Genomic DNA, 22994 nt, shown 5'->3' with positions numbered 1-22994 from the left:
TTAAAAGAAAAAATAAAAGTGCACTTTCAGCAGTCAAGGCAGAACGTGCATCTAGCGATTTTCTTTAGCTACCTTTTAATTCCCGTTTAGCCCTTTTCTTAATTTTAAACAAAAGCATAATGTCTGATTTAACCAAAAGATAATTTTTACTTCCCAGCAGGTAATTTAGTCCCTTAAGAGGAACATACCTGTTTAAAAAAAAAAAAAAATCATTGCATCTTCTACAAGACCCCTGCTTAGATGATCTTAGTGGCAATAGATCCATTTTGAGGTGCTGTAGTCTCATTTTAAACCACCTCTATAGGTATGATTTTTACACAATAAGCTTCATTTTGGATTTAATTAATTTTCACATTTCCTGATGTCTGCTCATGGTGAAGACCAGTAATTCAGAAATTGTAAGAGAAAAACAAGTAAAGGAAAATGCAGTAAAGAAAATGAGAAGTATTTGCAGTTATACTCAGTTCTGGTGTTAGCTGACAGAAAGATTTCCGCATTGTGTGTATATATATATTTGATACACTTGTAAATTGCAAAACATGAATAGATGTTACAGACTAATTAAAAAGATAGAAAACTTAAAATTTAATATACTATGAGGCTTTGCATTATCTTTCATTTATATGGCTGCCTGATATGGCATTTCTTGAATGTATAAACTGTAGTTATACCTGTACCTCTCTGAAAATAACTTACGGCAGTTTCTGAAGTCTTAGAATAAACACACTTTACTTGCTACAGTTGAAACCCAATTTATTGGCATACAAAATTAGTACCTTTTGGATTACAATGCTTTATACTTTAATCACCTCATGAAAATTACTTGCATAAATTTAACAGAGCAGTTGTACTTCTCTAGTCAAAGATTTGTATATATGCACTGTAACTGAAAATGGAAATCCGTTCGGCAGTATTTAGTGTGTCTATACCTGATATCCAGGTAAGGACTCTGTAGTGCAGATATAAATGACAGAACTCACAAAGTATATTGCATGAGGATAATTACGGGATTATTTGTACAATTTTTTTTAATTGCCTAATTGGCATGTGTTGTATCTACCTCCAGCATCACGTTCCCACACTTCACAGCAGGAAAATCAGATGCAGTCATGCAAGTAGGGGTTAGGAGATGCACCGTATGAAAAAAGTAATAGGAATAAAATCCTATCAGTCTGTCAAAATGTACCTCAATTAAAATCTATTGGAAAAAAATGACTGTGCTGAAAAGCCATAGGCAATTAATTCCTTAAGGTATATGTTCCATATAAATCCCTATTTGCGGAATAAAACTAAATTTGTCAGTGTGTTCATCCCTGCGAGATAAATGCCACCTTGTTCTTTGTAGAAGCTGCGATTTCCTTTTACAAATACATTATTTTAAATCTTAGATGGTGTCTTTTCCTAACACAGGATGATTGCAGATTTTTTAGTTTGTTATGTATATTCTACTGGGAAGATTTTAAAAATAGTAAGAAAGTAACTTCTCCATTATACTTGCTTTGTGTCTTTACTGAACGGCTGACTGAAATCTGAATCCAGTCTGGTTGAATCCCAGAATTCCAGTAAGCATATCTGCCACTGGAAAAAGAGGGAACACTGGATATAAGAATTTTTGTTGCTGATTTTGGAATATCTTTACAGAATACGTCTTTACAGAAAAATATAGTGTTTTTTCACTTGCCTTTTTTAAGGCAAATACTAACTTGTCAGGCACATACTGCTACTAATCTTAAATATTGGTTGTGGGTGTTTTTAACCGAATATGAAGTTTTGTGATCTCTTTCTTTTTTTCCCCCGTTCGCTTTCCCGTTCGCTTTCCTGTTTGCTTTCCCCTCCAAACCTACAGGGTTTATTTCCTCATATATGGGGGCTCAACAGAAGAACAACGCTATCTCACAGCTCTGAGAAAAGAGAAGGAGGCCTTCGAAAAACTCATTCGGTAACAAAATTAGTTTACTACTTTCATTATTAATGTTTCATGTGATTCCCTTATATGCTTATATCATTTTAAATGAGTGAAGTTCTTAACTGTGTGAAGGCTTTAAATAAACTTTTAATTCAATTCCTTTTCAGATGTTAAGAGGATTTTCCCACTGAGAATCAACAAGTTGAAACCTTCCTTTTCAAAGCACCTCATATTTTATTTATTAATTTTAGGGTTTTAGTACTAAATTTCAAAGGCTAAATGGCACCACTTGTATTTCTCCCGAATTGTCTATGAATTTCATTTCTGTAAATGTGTTTTTGTCTGCAGGTACCATTTCTTGTAAGTTATTTCTAAGGCTTTTATGACTTAAGTCGTTTTGGGGAACAACACAATTGTTTTCTTAGACTGTGTAAGACAGTATTTTTACTGACAGTGTCTTCTCTCCAGGTTATACTGCTATTACTAGTCATTAGTTCCTTTGTTTCATATGCCCTGAGAAGTTCTAAAAATAAAAAAATCAGATGATAAAAAGTGCTAATTGAAAATAAAAATACAGCACCTAGCCCAACAATCTAGAAAACCTAGTCAATTGCATATCTGATGAGGTTTGCAATTAGTATTACACTATATATAATTTTAATCTGATTGAAGGGTATTAAAGTATTTTGATCTATTTTTTCTCATATAATTGCAGTTTTTGGTGTTTCTTTCTTTGTGGTTCCTTAGAGAGAAGGCCAGCATGGTTATTCCTGAAGAAAGAGAAGGAAGAGATGAAACAAACTTAGACCTAATAAGAGATGCTAAACCTGCCTCTGTTTCTACTGACACACGCAAAGCAGGTGAGCAGTTCCTGAAGTTGGGCTTGCGGCTCTAAACTTTGAAAAAGACCTGTAACTATTGTGTTTAAATCCCGTCCAAAGCGTCTGGGTCATAGACACATTGCACATTGGCTCTGCAGTCCTGATGGTAAAGGATTATCTCCCTTATTCCATCTACCTCTGTCTGTGCAATAACAATGAATTATATTGTTCTTTGAAAAGAAAATATAGATTAATGAAGTATTTTACCATTAAGACAGATACCATTTGGATTGTTTCTGAGCAGCTTGTTGGTTATGAGACTGTCTAGCATTGCTTGTAGTGAGGTGGAGAGAAATTAAAACATCAAAACTGAAGTCTACAGATAGTCAAAGGCAGTGTTGTCCTTGAGCTAGTAAATGTTGGGGACTTCTTTTGATCTTGGCAAAACAGATTGCCTGGGTAAACAACTGCAGATTGTGGGTTTTGTCTACTTTATTTGCAATAAAGCATCTTTTTTCTTTTGTTGTGGTTTGTTCTAACCACATTTTTGTTCCTTTCTTTTGACATGTATATTCCATCTTTACAGCTCTGCCCCCGTTTTTCTTTGCTGTCATTTTTGTAATCCTGCTCTCCTTTACCATACGCTGTCTAATCTTTGCTATTATGTCTTTTGTGGCCTTGATGCTGCAGTCTTTTCATATGTCCTTCTACAAATCTATAAGAGGCTAAAATATAAATCCTACAATAAAAGGCCATATTTCTGTGGGAAACAGATGGAAATAAAAAGGATCATCTTCATTATCTTGTTTTGTGGGCAACTTTTTAAAGATTTTCCTGATGCATTTAAATAATTTTCATCTACAGTTTAATGTATTTCATTGTCACATATACAAAGCTTACAGCAGGTAGCGTGATAGTTCTATTAAACTGCAGAGCATACTCCATAAACTACAGCCTATAACTTGGCAACTGATTTTTGTCTACAACAGTGAAAAATTAAATAAAGTCTGGATTTACTATACTGTTGAATTTGTGAAGATCTGCGAAATGTGAAGTCCATCCATTACAGAAGCATTGGCAGCACAGAGGAAAACTATATAACCAGAGTCAGAGGTCATAAGTATTAGGTTAACTGTATTTATTTTGCTCTTTAGGTGGACAGGAACAGAAGAGTGTTCAGCAAACTGTAATAGTGGATATGCGGGAATTTCGTAGTGAGCTTCCGTCACTGATTCATCGTCGTGGCATTGACATTGAGCCTGTTACTTTGGAAGTTGGAGATTATATTTTAACTCCTGATATCTGTGTAGAGCGGAAAAGTATCAGTGATCTGATTGGTTCCTTAAATAATGGAAGACTGTATACACAATGCATTTCTATGTCCCGTTACTATAAGCGACCAATTCTCCTGATTGAATTTGATCCTAACAAATCTTTCTCCTTGATTCCACGAGGCTCTCTACATCAGGAAATTTCCGGTAATGATGTTACTTCTAAACTAACCCTTCTTACACTCCATTTCCCAAAGTTACGTATCCTGTGGTGTCCCTCTCCCCATGCTACTGCTGAACTGTTTGAAGAGTTAAAACAAAACCATCCCCAACCTGATGCAGAAACAGCAATGGCTGTCACAGCAGATTCTGAAATTCTTCCTGAGTCAGACAAGTATAACCCCGGTCCTCAGGACTTTTTATTAAAAATGCCAGGTATTAATGCAAAAAACTGCCGTGTCTTAATGAACCACGTTAAAAGCATTGCAGAGCTAGTGACTCTGTCAAAGGACGAACTCTCCAAAATTTTGGGTAACACTGCCAATGCCACACAACTCTTTGACTTTGTTCACCTGACTTACGGAGAGGCAATATCTAAAGGAAAAAGCAAAAGATGACTAATGAGATTGTTCAACATAGGGCATAGATAAGCTTTTCTTGCACGGTACTTTGGCAAAGTACCTATGAAACGTGAAATATTGTAATAAATGCCCTCTAAGATAATGAGCTGTTTCTTGCTAATGCTGTTCCATCAGTTTTAACATTTGAGTTAATTATTACTGAAGGCAAGTTTCAAGAAGAATAAAAAATGCTTTTAATAGAGAAATGCAAATGATTTTTATTCTTTATACGGCACTTTAACCAATTCTATATCACTGAATGAACTAAATTAAGTTCTTCACCAAGTCCGTAAGAATTAAGTGCTAAGACTAATTGATAAAGGTGTTTTCTTTTGAAAGTTATGATGTCTTGTTAAAGCTAAAAATGTACTGTGTTTTTTGATTAATATCTGTGACCTGCCACATGATATAGCACTTTGCTTTTGCTGTTTTTATTAACGTCTTACTGTCTGGAAACTGCCAATTTTCCATTGACAGTGATGCAGCTATTTGAAACACATCATGGTCTTTTGTCAGCAGTTCATTTAGAAGAACATACTTGGACTCAACCACAAATTTTAGAACATCATAATAAGCCTTTGTCACAGTAAACTATAATTGTATGGTATGTTCTACATTGTATTTGCTTACTTTACTAGAAGTTATACTTTCTTTTTGACATTCCAAAGTCAGTACAGCTCTATCTTGCTAGATTTTTGCAAAGGGCATTCCTTTGGTCTAGACTGGATAGATTGTGGTGGCACAATACAACTTAATTCTCAGCGTGCCTTACTTGTACTTTTAAGATGCTTTATTTTTTTAATTGGTTTTGATAGCTCTTTCACCTTATTCAGTTGAAAGTGAAAGGTGTACCATTGGGACTATTCTTTTATACCAGAGCACATTTCCTCTCATAAAATGCAATAGTTTTCTAAGTAAGGTTTTCCAAAAGTGTTGACAGTTCTTCCAATATTGTCTTCTGTGTCCTATTGCACTTGGATTTTAATGTCTTAAATAGACCATCTTTCAATGGTCAATAAATTCAGTAAAGCTATTGTCACCTGGAAGATAAAACTTATAGCATTTTCTGTAGCATAAAACTGGGAAAAGTTACTCTTCTTTTGATAGTTTGTGAATGAGTGTATTGTTAAAAACATATATTCTGCACTGAACTTTGATAAGACAACTATGTAACAAACTGCCATTGCAAAAAGGGTTGGTCCTGTGTCATTACATGCTAATGTATTTACATTAGCTGTTTACAAAATCTTTATCTATAATGACTTGCACATATGTATTTATACGATTCTAGTGCTAACAACAGATCAATATAATCTCCATCATTAAAGGGGAAAGTATTGATTTTCTGTATCCAGGTTCAGTAAAAACTGTACTGTGCACTTTCAGGTTTAATGTTTGCTGTGCATTTTAAGTGTGAATTATGAATTTGTTAACTTAAAGTCTAGGACTGAACTGTGACAGACTTCCAAAGTGAACATTTTTCTGCAGATGCAAATTTCAGTATTAAATACAATCCATAATAAGGTTAAAATTCATTAATTACCTTGTGTCTCATTTGGCTGTATTGATATCAGCACATTTTTATTTTTAGTGTGTGGTTTATAATCCAGATCTTAGGGTTTCTATTGCCCTATATTCTAATTTACTTCATTTAATATAGAAGAAGTCTTTCCATGAGACTTTTGCTTATTCAAAGCAATAAGCTCAGAAATGTTCAGGGTTGAGAATGCCTGTAAAATGGTGCTAAGAGAACCAAAAATAAGAGTAAGAACATAACTGTCCTGAATGCATGGCCTGTAAAGCCTGATTCAGAAAAGGGGAGCGGAACAACCTTTGAAAACGTGTATTGTTTGTGCATTTGCATCATTAAGATGTTACATGAACTGTGGTTTTTTTGGTTGGGTTTTTTTTTTTTAGATGTAGTGCATCTCTGTTTTGTCAGTGGTTTTTTTTGCTTACATTTGTATAAGGTGAAAATGAAGGGTATATGAAGAGGTTATAAAGTTGTAGCTTTGTGTTGTACGCTAGATCAGAGTCACATAATGCAATTAAATAATTAATATTTGCTAAATATTTAGAGTAAATTGTCTTTTGTTTATATATGGAATTTTTGTAAGGTTTTTTTTGGCTGGGTTTGTTATTCAATGCAGGATTTGGCTTTTTCTTTAAAATAACCACAAGTAACATTGTTGTATGTTATTATTGCTTATTTGTGATTTCGCATTTTACTGTATTAGGTTAGGTTGCAAGTTAGCATTGTGCCCTTCTGGGGCAGTAGGTACAAATTGTGAACAAAGGTGGAAGAGGGTCTTGTCTCCTGAAATCACTTAACCCTGAAATAACCAAGCCAAAGAGTCTGCCTGTATGCAGACACAACAAAATGTTTGGGTAAATGATGAAAACCCTTAGGATGCATTCCCTGGCCTTATGGTGTTCTTTGTGTATCTTCTTGTCATTGCTTGATGTTTAAAGTTTGTGCTTTTTTATTAAAAAAAAAAAAAAAAAACAACTGCCTTCAGTTTGGGAGTGTTTTACATGCTTTCTCACACCCAAACCAAGACTACATGTTTCAAGGTCACTGAATATGTGAAACCAGTGGGGTTTATAAGCTATTGGGAAGTAAGTCAGCAATTTGCATGTTTCTGCAGTTTGTCCTAGGCTTTGATTGCACAAGGTTTCTACTAGAATAACAATAAAACCAAAATCTCTTAGGAACAGGATAGATATGTTGTAGTTCCTATGTTTAAGTTATCTGGATACCATTCCTGCTCGTGGTGACACTTGCAGTTTCTAGCTACAATTGTGAAGGAGACATTTTGCTTGCCATGTTGTCTGTGGGCAGTTTCCTAACCAAAACAAACTTTACCCTCAGAATTACTTTTTCTGCATGAACATGTATAGTAGGGCTTTTCTAGAACCAGCTGTATTGATCACTTTCAAATTTATGCTTGCAAAACTTAAATGTAAACCAGTTGACCAGAAATCGGCACCGCTTATAAAATATGCTTCTGTAAAAGAACAGTGACTTTTTAAAAAAGTACAAAAGTTTAAATGTGAGGATTTTTGTGATTGTGAGGCTTTCTCATTTGCAGAGTGATAGTACAACCACAAATAACTTAATTTTTTAAAATAAAAACATTTGTTTCTAAAGCTTTCCTTAGTCATCCAGAATTCCAATTCTATGACTGTAGAACAGAATCCAAAAGCAAACATCTGCCAAAAAAACAGTTATTAAATGAATACATTATTTACATGCCAAACATCATAAAGAAATGTAACTGAGGGTCGTTAAAAGAAACTTCTCATGTGTGGGCTTACCAACTGACAATTTTTATTTCAGGCTCCATAAGCTGAGTGCTAGCAGGGTTTACAATCCTTTTATAAGGGCTATATTAGGATAAAGTTCTCCTTACTCAAAGGTAGCCTAAATTAAATTAATTTTCAATTGATCTGTTTTCCACAATATGTGGTTTTAAGAAACGCAAGTAGGGTTGTAAACCAAAAATTTCAGAAACTATTGCTCTAGGATTTTGTAATACTTTGTAGCTTATTTCACGTGTTCACTCTCTCTTGACATAATAGCAATATTTTTGGATATTTGCAGAATCAACTCAAACTAAGCATAAACCCTTTTATGTTTTTCATATGAAGTCCTTAATATCTACTTAACTGTGAGCTACCTTCTTGCATTGAAAATACACTCACTGGCAATATATGCACTAATTTTTCTTAATTTGCAATTGGCATACACTTTTCTCCCAAAGTTTTCCGTTTTTTTCTATAGTTATCCTTTCCAAAACTTCCTCTCTTGAATAATATTCCTAATATCCTGTTCCACAGGATATTCCTAATATCCTGTTCCACTAGCAACCTAGTCAAGAATAAGACATAACTGATACATACATTTGTCAATAATATTTCTTGCTTCCATTTTTTTTATTTCTTTATTTCCAGTTTCAAACCATGAGAAATAATATCCCTCATCTACAAGATGTAAAGAGCAAGAATCTTTCTTGATGTTTATCAGTTTAAAATGACTTAACTGAGCTAACGGCAAGTTTGGTGAGGCTAGGAATGTGTAATTGCTGCGTATAACTTGTAATCTGGAGTTGCTTTTGTCTGTTTATTTTTAAATCAAGATTCAAGTTCTAAAATGTATGAATTTGAAAGGTTGCATGATTCATTTGGTACAGAATGATGGCAAAGACCGTAAGTATTTGGTGATAGAAAGAGTACCTTTAAACCTTCCCAGCCACTAAAAATGGGATCAGACAGAGTCAGAGTGAAATGTGACCCAGAATGTAGTTGAGAGAGAATTCAGAGCTCCTGTCCTCTCTTTGGCTTCAATTGATGAAATACTGACATTTGAAATTGTTCACTTCTTAGCTTAGCTTCTCTTAAGACTCTTTAAGGGAACCAGTAGCATGATGACTGAATAAAACACTTAGCCTTTTTCCCCACTAACTTGATGTAGCTATATATATATATATATATATAAAAAAGGCTCAGAAAAACTTATGCCAAGTAAGACGGAACTAAGAGGCTCCTGTAGAAAACACAATCTTTAGCATTACTATCTTGCCCTGTATTTTATTCTTTAAATCAGCCAGTAGGTTCTGGGAAAAAACAAAAATTTACTCCATTGTAAAAGGCCAGGGAGAGAGAGAATGTACACGACTGACTAAATGTTTTGATAAGGTTGTACAAGGAAATATTTAAATGTTTTAAAACTTCAGTGCCATTTTTTTATTTTGAGTACAAAATGTTAAGAGTTCATCTCCCAGACTTTTCAATAAAAATAGGCTGTGGCCGTTTTTTTACTTGAGTTTTGATCTGTATTTTACAAGCTTCCCCGCAATAAATTAAAAGGAAGAAACATTCTCAGCCACACAGTCTTGAAAACAGGGAAGAAATGTTCAGTAGCTTGGCTAGCCAATACTTAGCTAAGAGATGAATTCTTTAGTCTTACTGAACTTAGTAAGGGTAACCAGGGCTACTACACTGCTATGGTGATTTGTTGTCTAAACAGATGATGTTGCTGCAATATATCAAAATAGGCCTGCACACATACTAATTTTAGTGTGATTTTTTAGAGCATGGCAAAATTATCTTAATCCACAACTGCTATAAAGCAGTCTTCCTAGGAATATTAAATTGGGGTTAAACAGATACTGTTTTCTTAGCTTGCATTTTACCATAGTTCTGTTTATAAGAGCTTCTCTCTGTAAATAAAAACATAGATTTCATTTCTAGGGTCCTCTTGCTCAGCATTACTTCTTTTTTCCTTCAACTTTATCATCTACTATCAAAGAGCAATAGATTGTAGTTATTAAACAACTGACATTGTTTTGAAACTGGAATTATTATGCAGCAACGCAGTCTTGTTCTTGAGCTCCCAGCTTCCTCCTCAACTTTCAGAATGGCACTTAGACCATTCTCATTTTTATTCTTTCTTTTTGTTTACGAAAAGACAGTAGTCAGGTGACAAAAAAAAGTTTTGCAACTGACTTGCCTTTTTTAATGGTTACCTTTCTTACATAAGTTTGTTCAGCACATCGCAATAAATAGTCTTTTTATGGAGACTCAAAGGAAAACCACACATAAGTCTGTCTCTGTTTATGAGACAGTAAGGTTTACTATGAGCTAGGTCCAAAGACGACTAAACACGGTTCAGAAACTATTAAGATAGCAACCACAGCTGGGACTACTGATGAAAGGATTTCATGCAGGGGCCTTATAGGAGGATTTTCAAGAATGCCAGAGGGTAAATTTATAATTTTTGAGGGTAGAATTTTCAAAATCACTACTAAATCTATCACATATGTACTATGAATTTATAAAAATTTTATTTCTAAATCACCATTCCCCTCCGCTCCAGCTTCTCTTTGATAACTATAGTTCAATTGAATTCAAATTCCATCAACCCTAACTCAGAAAGCTCGCAAGTATATGCTGGAGTATTACATAATTGGATTAGCAAGAAGAGAAACAAATGTAGATTCAGTGAAATAGCTCTAGTTTATCACTCTTTAGTGACTATTACCTATTGTCCACTAACATTCAAATTTCAAACACCTACAAAACAATCTCGCAAGTCATTCAAAGCCTAGGAGTTTGCCCAGCGGAATTGTCACATAATGCCTCAACTTGACATTGCTGTATTTCAGCCCCCCTAAAAATAGGCAACATAGTTCTAATTTGAGTTATTTGTGTAGAGTACTCAGTTCCCATTAGTGTACGCAGTGGGACATACATGTTATGATCCGTCTTCTGAACATCCTCTTGGGTGAATGGAATGTCACAGGGCCCCGGGGGCACCAGGAATGTGCAGCTCCAGTGGAGGTCTGTGTGTCTCATACCCACAGCATCATTTAACACTGACTTAAGTGACATCTTACAGTTTGTAACTTTTTTCTCATGATGCTGTGTTCGCATTATTCTCAGATTCTCCATTCAACTTTTATCCTTCTATTTTTCCGCTGGAATTTTCTGATTTCTTTCTTTTTTGCTTCTCTTATCCTAACGATGTCTGTCTGTATTCTTGTCCATTTGTTTGCCTTCAAGAATGCTGCTTAAATATTGCTGCAATTTGTGATGCCTGTTGAGCACAGCTAACACTGAGTGGCAATACTGGCTGCACTGGAGCCTTGTCCAGTACTTAATATCCAGGGACTTATATAAAAAATACATTGTACTTAATTTTCATTTTGGTCTCAGACTTGAAATGCGTCACACTTGGAAAACTGACATGTAGAGAAAACACAGAGCAGCAGATTGGCAGTTCTTGCAACATGTAATTCTCATTTTTGTCTTGGATTTTTTTTTAAACAGATTAAAACCAGGCCAAATATAGATACAATAAAATTATAATCAGTTGATTTTATAAATTATTCCCAGCCCTGAAAAACTTTAAAGCATTTTTTACATGTAACAAAATTCTTGGAATCTTACGCACAGATAGCAGAAGTTGCAAACTTTCTTGTGGCATTTATATCTCATGGCCCTTTTAACACATTGCAGTAATACAATTGGCAAGTTTTCAGAGCCTGCAAAAACTCATATTCCATGCATAATCATTTATATCAGGACTTGGGAGATCTGCAACAGCAAAAATATTAACACCGTGTCTCCCCCTTCCGTCTAAATTTTCTTTAACGAAATCCCCCTATCCAGCTCTTCCCATTGTCAAGATACACTTTGTTCCTGCTTCATTTTAAAATCTGTGAATGTTAAGTGTTGGAAGGAACTATGGTCTTTAAAAATCAACATACATTTGTGTTAAACTATTAGATGATTCTAACTGCTAAACTCTATGTAATCCACTTGTTTCATTTGTTACACATGCATTCTGAAGTGTATCAATCCACTTTTTCTTTAACTTACAGAATGTCATACTATATTTGTAATGCTTGCAGTCTGAAAGCATTATGTTATGACCACTAGTTAGAGATGAGAGCCACTCCTAACACAGAGATGGCCAGTATGTAACTGTTCAGATCATCTTCAGCTATACCACAAGTAGCAAAAATCTAGAGATCCTTCAAGAAAAGAGTCCTAGCCCATACCAAATATGAAAAAATACCTAGAAACTTTTGAGGCACGTCCCATGCAAATCTTAGTGCATGAGGTACTATCTATACAGATAGTCTTTAAGACAGTGAAGATGTCTCAACCAAACCATGAATTGCGGCAATAAATCTGCTGTATTGTAGTTCGTGTAACTATTATAGCAAGTTAGGGTTTTCTTAAATATTAGCCTTATGCTGCACATCACTAGCTGACAGAAGTCATAATCAAGATTTTCTTTTTCAGTTTAATATTTACTTGACAGAATGTTTGAATGATCACATACTAAGTCATCTGATTTTTTTCCACGAAGTGTTATCGATATTAAAATGTAGTGGTTTTTTTTCTTTCTCAGCTCCATCAGCTTCTTAGGGATCCCTGACACATTTCTAGTGGCTTGAATAATACACGCATTATTACCCACATAGAGGAATTTCAGTTGATATCCATTAGGAATTTCTGACTTTCCTTCACTCATTATCAACTTTGCCGATAGCATGTAACATTACACATATGCATTCGCACATGCATATACACACACAGACACAAGAGTATCTATCTGCTGTGTTAGGTAATACGAGCCTGCACATCTTCAGTGTCCATGTCTCTGAAAATGACCCTGAAAAAGTAAGCTAAGCCCATCCCTGTTTCTATATATAAAACTGTTTGTTTAATTGGTGGACTGCACCAAGAATAAATAATGAGGTAATTCTGAAGATCATTCCCAGAACAGTCAGCTAGGGTTGTTTCTGCAAGTCAGAGCTATCTCCTCTCCTTTGTGGTTTTTCTGTTTTTTTCAAATGGTTTCATTGTCTGAAGGTGAACAGCTGTTATCTAAATACAATTTTAGGAACAGTACAATATTTCAAGAATGAAGCATTCTGCACATAAGTAAGGTTTTGGAGTTTTGTTTACTGAATGTAAAAATTGTTAAAAGTTCAAATCCTAAAACTGGGTCAAGGATTCTAACCAGATTGGAGATGAAGTTCCTTCCATGCAAAAAAAAGAAAATAAAAAAAGAAAGAAAAAAAAAGCTTTCAAGTACTCTCAGTCAATTAGGGAGGACTACCACCAGATTTTTTCCAAGGTATTGTATGGATCTTATTTACCTTGAGTAACAACATTTCAAACTAGGAACTTAATTACAAATTTTATCTCAGAAAAAATGATTTTAAAAAGACTTAAACAGGTATAGTAATTCCTTTTTCAACTTTTTTTTAACTCTTTAGCTGTAACAGGTTATAAAGACTTGATAATAATAAAAAAAATACTCTTCTGTTTTTGCTCCTACTGTATTTTGCTTTGTTTCTTCTAATGTATCAGAAGTATACATGGCTCCTCCATGTCTTGGTCTGTGCACTAACAAATAGATGAGGTAAAAAGTAGCATACAAACTTCAGAGTTAATGGGGTAGGTAATGGGGTAGGCTTGCTCACAGGCTTGTTGTTGATTTCTTATATTAATACAATAATTGTCTTTTTTAATGATTATGGACATAAGTGGAACTCATGTAACTTGACCCGTTGTGGTTGAAAGAATACAACCTCTAGCCAAATACCAAACAGACCCTATGAGGAGAGTACTGTGCCTGTTTCATAGATTATAAAATTAAGAACTTAATTCTGTCATGCACTTGCTGATGTAATTATTTTATATCACAAATAGGGAGCCAGAAAAACTAAAGGCAAAGGGATATGCCCAAGCTGACAAAGCAAATCTATGATGAAGTGTGAAATTGAAACTAGCCACTAACTCATAGATCAGTTTATGAAAAGTGTTGTTTCGTATCCCTCCATATGCTTTTTCACTTCTGAGATGCTGTTAGTTATTACCAGTTTAATGTAAAAGTCTTAATTTCAGCCTGAGTGGCATACACTGAAGTTTCTCTTGATTCCTAGAACTGACGCACGGATTCACCCTAAGCCAGTCTCAGGCAGAAATGTTCTGCCACCTCCAGTATAGCTTTGGGTCCCAATATGACACCTAACCTCTGGCAATAGGATCAAGTTTCAAATACTACAGAGAAATTCAGGCTGGCAGGCAGGACCCAGTTCAGACCTAGAAAATCTGGATTTCTAAGCAACTGTGATTAGCTTGACCCTTATTGTTAGGGTTACACTGCTTAAACTGGCAGATTCCAAAATAGGATCAGGGCCAAGTCAGTTATGGTCTGTTTTTACTTATCTAAAAGGCTCATGTGGACTTAATTTGCTATTGTGTGTTAAGAAATAATGAATAAGTAGAAAGGATTGTGAACACATTGGCCTAGAGAGGAAGAGAGAATGCAGCCATAACTTCAATTTTGAAATGTCTTATTTCATCATAAGCTTAACTTTCAAAGCTGACATGGGGATTTTGGTACATAATGCCTCATTTTCAACTAATTGCCTCTTAACTGAACATGCAAACCTTCAATTTGGAAGCTCAAATTAGCAGCTATATGATGGGGTTTTTTTAAATGTGTGTAGATGCCAAGTGGAGGATCTAGGCATCTTATAAGTACTGTGTAAAATAGATTGAAATAGAAATGAGAACTCTCTAATCAACTTTAGCCAAGGAAGAGGGGAAACTGTGGGGAAGAAATGCTTATGCAACCCAGGAAAGAGGAGGAAAGAGGAGAGAGCCTTTTCAGCAGAGGAGATCTGTGTCCTATCCCCTCTTCTTATATTAACACTTTTGCTTTACCTCTTTGCATTTCAGAACATGTAAAAACCTACGCTTACTGCACTAGCTATCTATTACTTAATTATTTAGCAGTTCTTATAATATACTTTTTTAGGAGTCCAAAGTCATTCTTCAAATGCAGGCAAATAATCCATACACCAGATTATTTTATTTTAACTGTAAAAAAAAAAAAAAAAAGGGCAAGAAAATAAATTCAAATGCCAGTAAACAAGATTATTAGCAAATAAAATAAACACTAAATTAGATATCCAATTATTTACATATCAGCAGCTTAGATTCTGGCTCTATTTCATTTTATGAGAGTGCACTATAAGAGAATTAGTATTTCCCAGGCCTTTTTCATTGCTTGTAAAGGTTAAACTTACTCCTGTAACTGTGCTTATTAACATCTGCTCTGCCTTTCAAGCTGTTAACATGGGGAAAGCGCAAAATTGTTGCTAACACTGAAAGATTTACAATAGATACCAAAAATTAATTCATTTATATTAAAATAGCATTCAAATATCGAAATAGTTTCCAAACACAGTATACATAGCTGGGACTTACTGTACCCTTTATATGTAACAAGTAATGTCACTCCGCAATGTACTCATATATCGTACTACTCACTCATCAAGACTATCCTAATTTTTATAATTACAAATCCACCTTAGTTCCCCATTAGTGCTATGCCAAAGAGGTCTAAAATTCTTAATATGGGCCTGCATGACCTCCAAGAGAAGAACATGGGCTTCTTTTCCTCACTGAAACCAATATTTGATCATGAATAGCTCACAGCACTGTACACTACTTGTCCATGTCTCCACACCACATATGGTTCAGAAAGTCCGTAAGGTACAAACTGGTGGAGCCTGGGAATACATCATCTAGTCTGCCCTACGCATCCACTTTTTTGTCCAGTGTCAGAGAAATCGTATCAGCAAGTCAGATCTCTGGCCCTCTGCAGCATGTCTATTCATATGTACATTGATCATAAAGTCATAATCAGCACTTTCATAACTCTCCTTTTCATCCTGAATCTTTTAAAATAGAACCATGTAGCAGATATGTGTACAGACTGCACTTCTTCCTAACTGCGCTTTTTTGTAACTCTGTAAAGCATACAATCACCTGCCTCTGCTACGTGAGATTATTATGCTAGTTGGCAAAAAAAAAAAACTTGAAGACCCCTGTATGCATTGTTTTAAATAATTATGGCATGTAATGTAAAGTACATCTTTCTTACAAATCAGATAGCAGTGCATTATTTCAGAAATTTTATTCATTACTTTTATTAGTGTCTATTTACATATTTGTAAATGCTGTTCTACTTTCTTACAAAAAGGGTTATCCTTTCTGTTTGGATTTGGATTTATATCGATTTATATGCCACTGAGGCATACAATGAGGGAGGTAGTAACTTGTCGGCTTTGAAAACTCAAGTCTTTAAACATGCTTTTATTAAGTAATAAGCATAATCCATATATGACGACAGTCTTTACAAAAAAACTTCTCGTAATCGTCTGTTTTATCCCTAATCAGTATCTTGAATAATTCACCCTGAAGTTTTTTCAACTCTATATGTAGAGAAAACCAGTATCCTTACTGGAAGGTGCCTTGCTTTAGGGCTTAGAAGAAACAAAGAAAAATGTAACTTTTCTAAATAACTCCCACGCTAGTTGTATCAAACCTACATTTTAAAAGTTGAAATTCACCCAGTGAAGAGTACAAATATCCCATCAAAGACTTTTTACCACCTGTCAGGCAAGATTTCATCTGGTGGCGTATACCAGTTAAATATGAATGCAAATCACAGCTTCCTTAACTATTTATGCAAATTATTTTTTCAGTTGGGTATGAGGTGCTTACATTTTAAGCCTACCAAATTGATTAATGACTTGGTCAACGTAAGTCTTGGTTCACATGGAAAGCATCTGCAGATAAATAAATCAAACACTACTTGCCAATTTATAATACTGTATTTATGCTTCCACCCTGTGCATGCTGAATGATGGCAGTGGCAAGCGAATCAAATGGGAACTTTACAGCTTCCCAAATGCCACAATCTGAGAGTATTTCATTAGCAATATTTATAAAATAAAATTTTCAATCTGGGATCTGATTAATTTCCTAAGGGAAAAAAAACTTAGAAACAAAAGCAACTCTGTGCTCTTTGAAAGCATAAAAAAAGACATGTGAAGTCAAGCTGTTGGTAAACTAGGTGTGAGAAGAAGTTGCGGAGGAGGAGTTACAGCAAGGGTTGGTGGTGAATGGTGCTAGTTGAGACAAGTGTGTGCTTAATAAAACAACCATCTACAGAAACTGCATTGTCTGTGGTGTTCTTCCTTCCTTCCTAGGACACCTTTGTGTCCAACTCCGTACAGATCAGTACACATTATGTACAGCAGAGTGGGACAGAGAACTGAAGAAGCCTGAGCTAAAGCTCTGCAGCTGAATCACAGCTGCATCAGCATGAGTATGGGTGATAATAAAACTGGGTTACACGACTAAGCCAGTCACACAGTCCTAATCCCAAGGAACAAGCAGAACAGGGACATGAAAAGGACGGTGCTTAAAAGGTTGAATGAACATGAATAATTAATTTTCAGGGAGTGCAAAATTATGTGATCACCTTCAGATTTTCCCCATCTGTTGCTAAGCAGCATTCTTTAGTCACAAGCTTTGACTTACAAAATGAACAGCAGCCTCCGCACATTTTGCTATTTTTACATTTTAAACTGTTCTTTTGCCAAGCCTTCATTTAACTAAATTTCAAAACGCTCTAGAACAAAATAAGATGAGCACTGAGATATCTGCATCCCTTGGGAAAAGGTCTCAGTTACTACCTGGGACAAGTAGCCCATGGACTCTCCAGTCTCCAATAAGGAATCAGGAGAGCCTCCATCTCCCAAGTACCAAAGTAAACGCTTTTTGCCTCTCAGGCCGGAGCTTTACATGAGAAATTGAACTTGCATCATGGAAAAGGCAAGAGTATCACACATTTGGTTTTGTATATTCATCATCAGTTTCAATCTGCATAAACAAAATCCCAGAATTTTTCCCATGGTGGTGGTGAATTAATTGTATTAATTCTTTCAATCTGTACTAAGGATGTTGTTCCAATGATCAGACACCCATTCGATGCTCTGGGCATTCTGACAAAAATTAAAATTAAATCAACTACCTCTCTGTGTGAGAAATTCTCTCTTTCATTTAATTAGAAGTAAAGGGCTGGCTGCCAATGTTCCAAAACTAATACCAAACATCCCCACTGCAAACACCCCCTCCTCAAATGTTTTGATGCACAACCAGAAATTTCAGAAATCCTCATTCTTGAAGACCAATAGAAGCAATTGACAAAGAGTTCAGGATCTTTCACAAACTGTGGGCTACTAATAACCCATACTTAGCTCCCATGTGTCTGCAATTTAAACACACTACACTGGTAACTCAGTTAAACAAAATGAATCCTTTTAAAGTATGAATTGACCATCAGCTCCATCTTCTTCGATATTCATGAAATGAACAAATTGTAAAGTAGAATAACATTGGCGGCTGTGTGGAGTATGTGGCCTGGAGCAGAAGATGCCCGCCAAGGAGAGAAAAGACACATTCAATAGTTACAGCAGGTCTTTTCCTACATTTCTACGGAAAAGGCAGAAGGATTTTGCAAGGTCTGCTAAACTGGCACCAAGGTGATAAATTACACTCTTTTCTTGCTAGTCCCTCTACCGGAGAGCAGTAAATAAGACCATAGCTACCATCATTAGGGCTTCTTTTTTTTTTTTTCTTTTCCCACTGGGAAAAGACTGACTAGAGATTCTGGAGTCCTCTGCTGAACCACAGAATATATCTTCAGCTCTCTAGAAAAACATTTCCCAAAGGGATATCCTGAAAGCTTCCCAAGTCTCCTTGGCCAACTGTAGCAGCCTTTAGAGTCACACAGCTAACAACTGCTTCTCATACAGCCACTGGCCCAAATCCACACACATTAGTCTACGTCTTTTTTTGTCCTTCCAGATGCCTCGGCACTCACAGAAGCAACAATTCTACCTGCCCCCATCATCTATCTATACCCCCCAAACTTTGAGCAGCTGCATTGTTCTGCCGCTGTTTAGGCCACCACGGTTTTGGCAAGGAGTATTGCCTATTGAAGAAGATTTTTGTTTCACATAAATTAATACAACAGCAAAACAGCTTTAACAACCTGGGTATTTATATTCACCTACTGCCTGGGAATAGCTGTGGACCTACACCTTATATCTACATGAGGGTATGTCCCAACCAAATATTTTGCAGTAGCAAGAGTCTACAGTGCCTTTCTCCCTCTTTTTGGTATACCCAAAGGAAAGAGAAGCAGAGACTGTTTTTTTAATCTTTGTTCACCTCTTTTTTCCCCCACCAGCTGCTGAGTAAAAGAACAGGAAGCAGGCAACAAAACCTGCAGCCTACGGGTAGGTAGACTCCCGTTGCCAACTCAATCTCATCCCTGCAAGCCTCCAGTTTCTGCAAAACTGCAGACTATGGTTGAGACATGAAGGAACAGCAGTCTCTGGCATGCTTCCTGTTGCTTAAAGGAAAGGCAGATGAGGAGAAAAGAGGCATGAGGACGCAACAGAGATGGAATACACACGTGTCCAAAGGTGGGGCTGCATCTACACAAGAGGAAAAACAGGCAGAAAAGTCTAATGCAGGCAAAATGCTGATACAGGGGATACAGGTACCCCATAGGAAGAAATAACCAAAAAAAAGGAAGCTATTAGGAGGATTAGAGGGAAGAAAAGAATGGAAAGATTTGGATAAACTATATATCCAGACTACGTGTACAGCTGGCAGATTGTAACAAACTATTTTTTTTTGAGCCATACTTGAGTCCTGGTCTCTGTTTTTTAGGAGATAACATGTAACATTTATACAGCAAATCAAAAACGCAGTTCAAAAAATATAAGAAATAACTGTGCATGGTAGTATTTCAAACACTACAGATACACCTTCCATTCAGGTACTATAGAAAAAGCTAGCTATAGAAAAAGTTTAGGCAATTTGGTTATAATTGATGACAATGCTTCGCAAACAAAACACTATTATAACAACCTGTGCATTACTATCACTGTTGAAGGCACATCAAGCACAGACCTCACTATTTTTCATAGGTTAAGAAAAGGTTCAGGAACAGTATTCTCGTTGTATTTATTTCTACTCGTAACTTTGAATTCCAGAAGATTATAAATATTTTCAGTTTTTCAGAAACAAAGATATTTAATGAAGTTTCACCTTTAATGTTTGCTGGTTGGTTTGTTTGCTCTTTGATCTGGAGAAAGTAAAAACATAGGTTCTAAGCTTTTAATCTTAGCATCATTAACATTCAACCATCAAACACAAATGAAAAAATAGAATTTAAATGCCATTAATAAATATCTATTTCCTATGACAGACTATTCAAGCTTCAGTGCAAGACCGAATTTACAATTAATATAAATAACTGCTGTTTGTTAGTGCTACAACCTACTGCAGCAACAGCCAATGTTCATGAGTCGTAATTATTTTCTCAGATGTAACCCTAAGTGTAATATTGTTTTCTTTTATGAGAACCCACTGATGAGCTCCAGTGAGCTCCATTCAATAAGGTCAGCATGACTACAGTTGGCAATGGAGACTAAATCTGTTTGCAGGGTCACTGCTTCTGGACATCGAGTTCCCTCTGTATAATCACTGGGCTAAAATCATTGTAAGTTTCTCTAGAGAATACAAAAAAATTATGGCAGAGATAAGGTCAGCCTACTGTTTCTGTAATATGGCTGTTTCAAATTAATAATGGTTTATATACTTATTTAACCTACTAATTTAACCAGTTATCTGGTGGGAGGTTTTTGGGGTTTTTTTTGTTTTGTTCTTAGCTATTACGCTGATAAATGCTGTCTTTTTCAATTTCCTTGTCATACAGAAATAAGAACTGGTACTGTAGTTTACACTAAAAGTCCATCTAGACCAGCATCCTCCCTCTAAGAGTAGCCACAACGGGACATTTCATAGAATCACAGAATGGTTTGGGTTGGAAGGAACCTTAAAGATCATCGAGTTCCTACCCCCCTGCCATGGTCAGGGACACCTTCCACTAGACCAAGTTGCTCAAAGCCCCATCCAACCTGGCCTTGAACACTTCCAGGGATGGGGCATCCACAACTGCTCTGGGCAACCTGTTCCAGTGCCTCACCACCCTCATAGTGAAGAATTTCTTCCTTATATCTAATCTAAATCCACCCTCTTTCAGTTTAATGCCATTACCCCTTGTCCTATCACCACACGCCCTTGTAAAAAGTCCCTCTCCAGCTTTCTTGTAAGCCCTCTTCAGGTGCTGGAAGGCTGCTATAAGGTCCCCCCGAAGCCTTCTCTTCTCCAGGCTGAACCACCCCAACACTCTCAGCCTGTCTTCACAGGAGAGGTGCTCCAGCCCTCTGATCATCTTCGTGGCTCTCCTCTGGACTCGCTCCAACAGGTCTTCTTATATTGGGGGTCCCAGAGCTGAAAGCAGTACTCCAGGTGGGGTCTCACAAGAGCAGAGTAGAGAGGGAGAATCACATAAACATTCCCATCCTTTGTTTCCTATTGAATTTAAGGAGTTGTTCGCCTGTGAGAGAACCACCCCTTTTTAACTATGCTGCCATTTTGTAATAGCCTCTGTAACAGGAGTGTTAATAGCTTATACAAATCCAAATAACACTGCATCAAGTCATTTTATCCACTTCCCCCTCAGTTAGTTGAAATAATTCAAAAAGACCTTTGGAGAAAGCTCTTTGGAGAAAGAAGTCATTTTTACATTGCATAGCATGTTTTGTCAATCTTATTTTGATCTCAGGCCTTTAAGGAATATATTGGAACACAATAATTACTATTTATATGACACCAACAGAAGCCACAGTTCTCATCCTAGTTTCAGAATAGCTTGCTCAATCGTAAGCTAACTGCACTACTATTCTGTAATCCTGCAAGTTACATGGCAAAATTGTGATATTTACTCAACGAATTCTACCAAGAAATGAAATACCCCCATCAAATACGTAGCTGACACTTGGCTTTGGGAGCCAAGGCTAATAATTACGTTTATTTTTCTGCAGGTAGTCCAAATCTTTGAGGATATAACCTGCCTAAAATGATGAAAGAGCACAGATGATAGATATTTGCAAAAGCTAAGATATCCCCTACTTAAGGACCTACTCAGAGAAATAGGGATTTATCTCTTTGGAAAGTGAAAGTAAGCCAACCACATCTGCAATGTTACTAGAAAGTTTCCTCTCTATCTTCCTTTTCCCTCTAGCTTGGACATAATCAAAATTTCCTAACAACAAGCAATTTCTGCAGTCATATCCTGAATCTGAACTTCTCTTGAGCTTCAATGTTAATTGTTCCTTTGTGGACTGTGGATACTCCATAGATACGCTGAAAAACTGGAACTACTTTCTGACAAAAATATCTGGAGCAGTGAACAAGTATTACAAAATGCTTTTCTCAGCATTTGAATTCTAATAATGTGTAATTAAACCTCTTAAAGGTTAATCATTCAATAAACATTCATGTTGAGCAAAAAAACTCATACCCTACATACTAATTGCAACCTGAACAGAAAAAACCCAAAGTGGTCCACTGGTGCTCCTGGGTAAAGGCAGATTTACAGAAATTCTCTGAAATGCTTAATTTTTAATCTCATGTGCAGAAATTGGTTTTATGTATATGAATTTATTATTTTCATTGAAGGTTCAATGAAGGTATATTTCCAATATGTTCTAAAGCAGCATTTAAAAAATTCTTAACAGCTTCAAGACATTCTTATGCCTACAAAAAATAAGAATTCTTATGTTTAATATAATTCATTTACATAGCATTTCTGTTTGTAGAGAGGTGTAACTGCATGATATACTTCATCTGAGTGGGTGCTAATTGTGGTTGGCAAGGTAACCTATGAATAAAAGCTTATCTGTGAAATAGCATAAATTTTAAATTAAGTACTTCAGTTATTTGTGTTAGCAGATACAGGCTTAAGCGCTTTCTTGAGAAGGATCTTACAAATGAACGTCACAATGCCTGAAGATTAGGATAGTGAAAAAACCACTACTTGAAAATGTACACTAACATTTTTTTAAATTCTTCG

The 22994-nt window shown here is 35.9% G+C and overlaps 1 protein-coding gene across 1 annotated transcript in view; it reads left to right on the top strand.

Moving 5' to 3' along the window:
* The window catches only part of ERCC4 (ERCC excision repair 4, endonuclease catalytic subunit), a 26928-nt gene extending 9753 nt beyond the window's left edge, over nucleotides 1–17175 (top strand). The window contains exons 9-11 of the mRNA XM_075166042.1: nucleotides 1769–1939; nucleotides 2654–2766; nucleotides 3882–17175. Of these exons, the coding sequence (XP_075022143.1) occupies nucleotides 1769–1939; nucleotides 2654–2766; nucleotides 3882–4615 (1018 nt within the window). The 3' untranslated portion in view covers nucleotides 4616–17175. The remainder of the gene's footprint in view (nucleotides 1–1768; nucleotides 1940–2653; nucleotides 2767–3881) is intronic.
* The last annotated feature ends 5819 nt before the right edge of the window (nucleotides 17176–22994 follow it).

This window comes from Calonectris borealis, chromosome 16, assembly GCF_964195595.1.
Source record: "Calonectris borealis chromosome 16, bCalBor7.hap1.2, whole genome shotgun sequence".
NCBI classification, from domain to species: domain Eukaryota; kingdom Metazoa; phylum Chordata; class Aves; order Procellariiformes; family Procellariidae; genus Calonectris; species Calonectris borealis.
The sequence above is the reverse complement of the archived record's forward strand: the minus strand, read 5'-3'. Positions and strand labels throughout refer to the sequence as shown.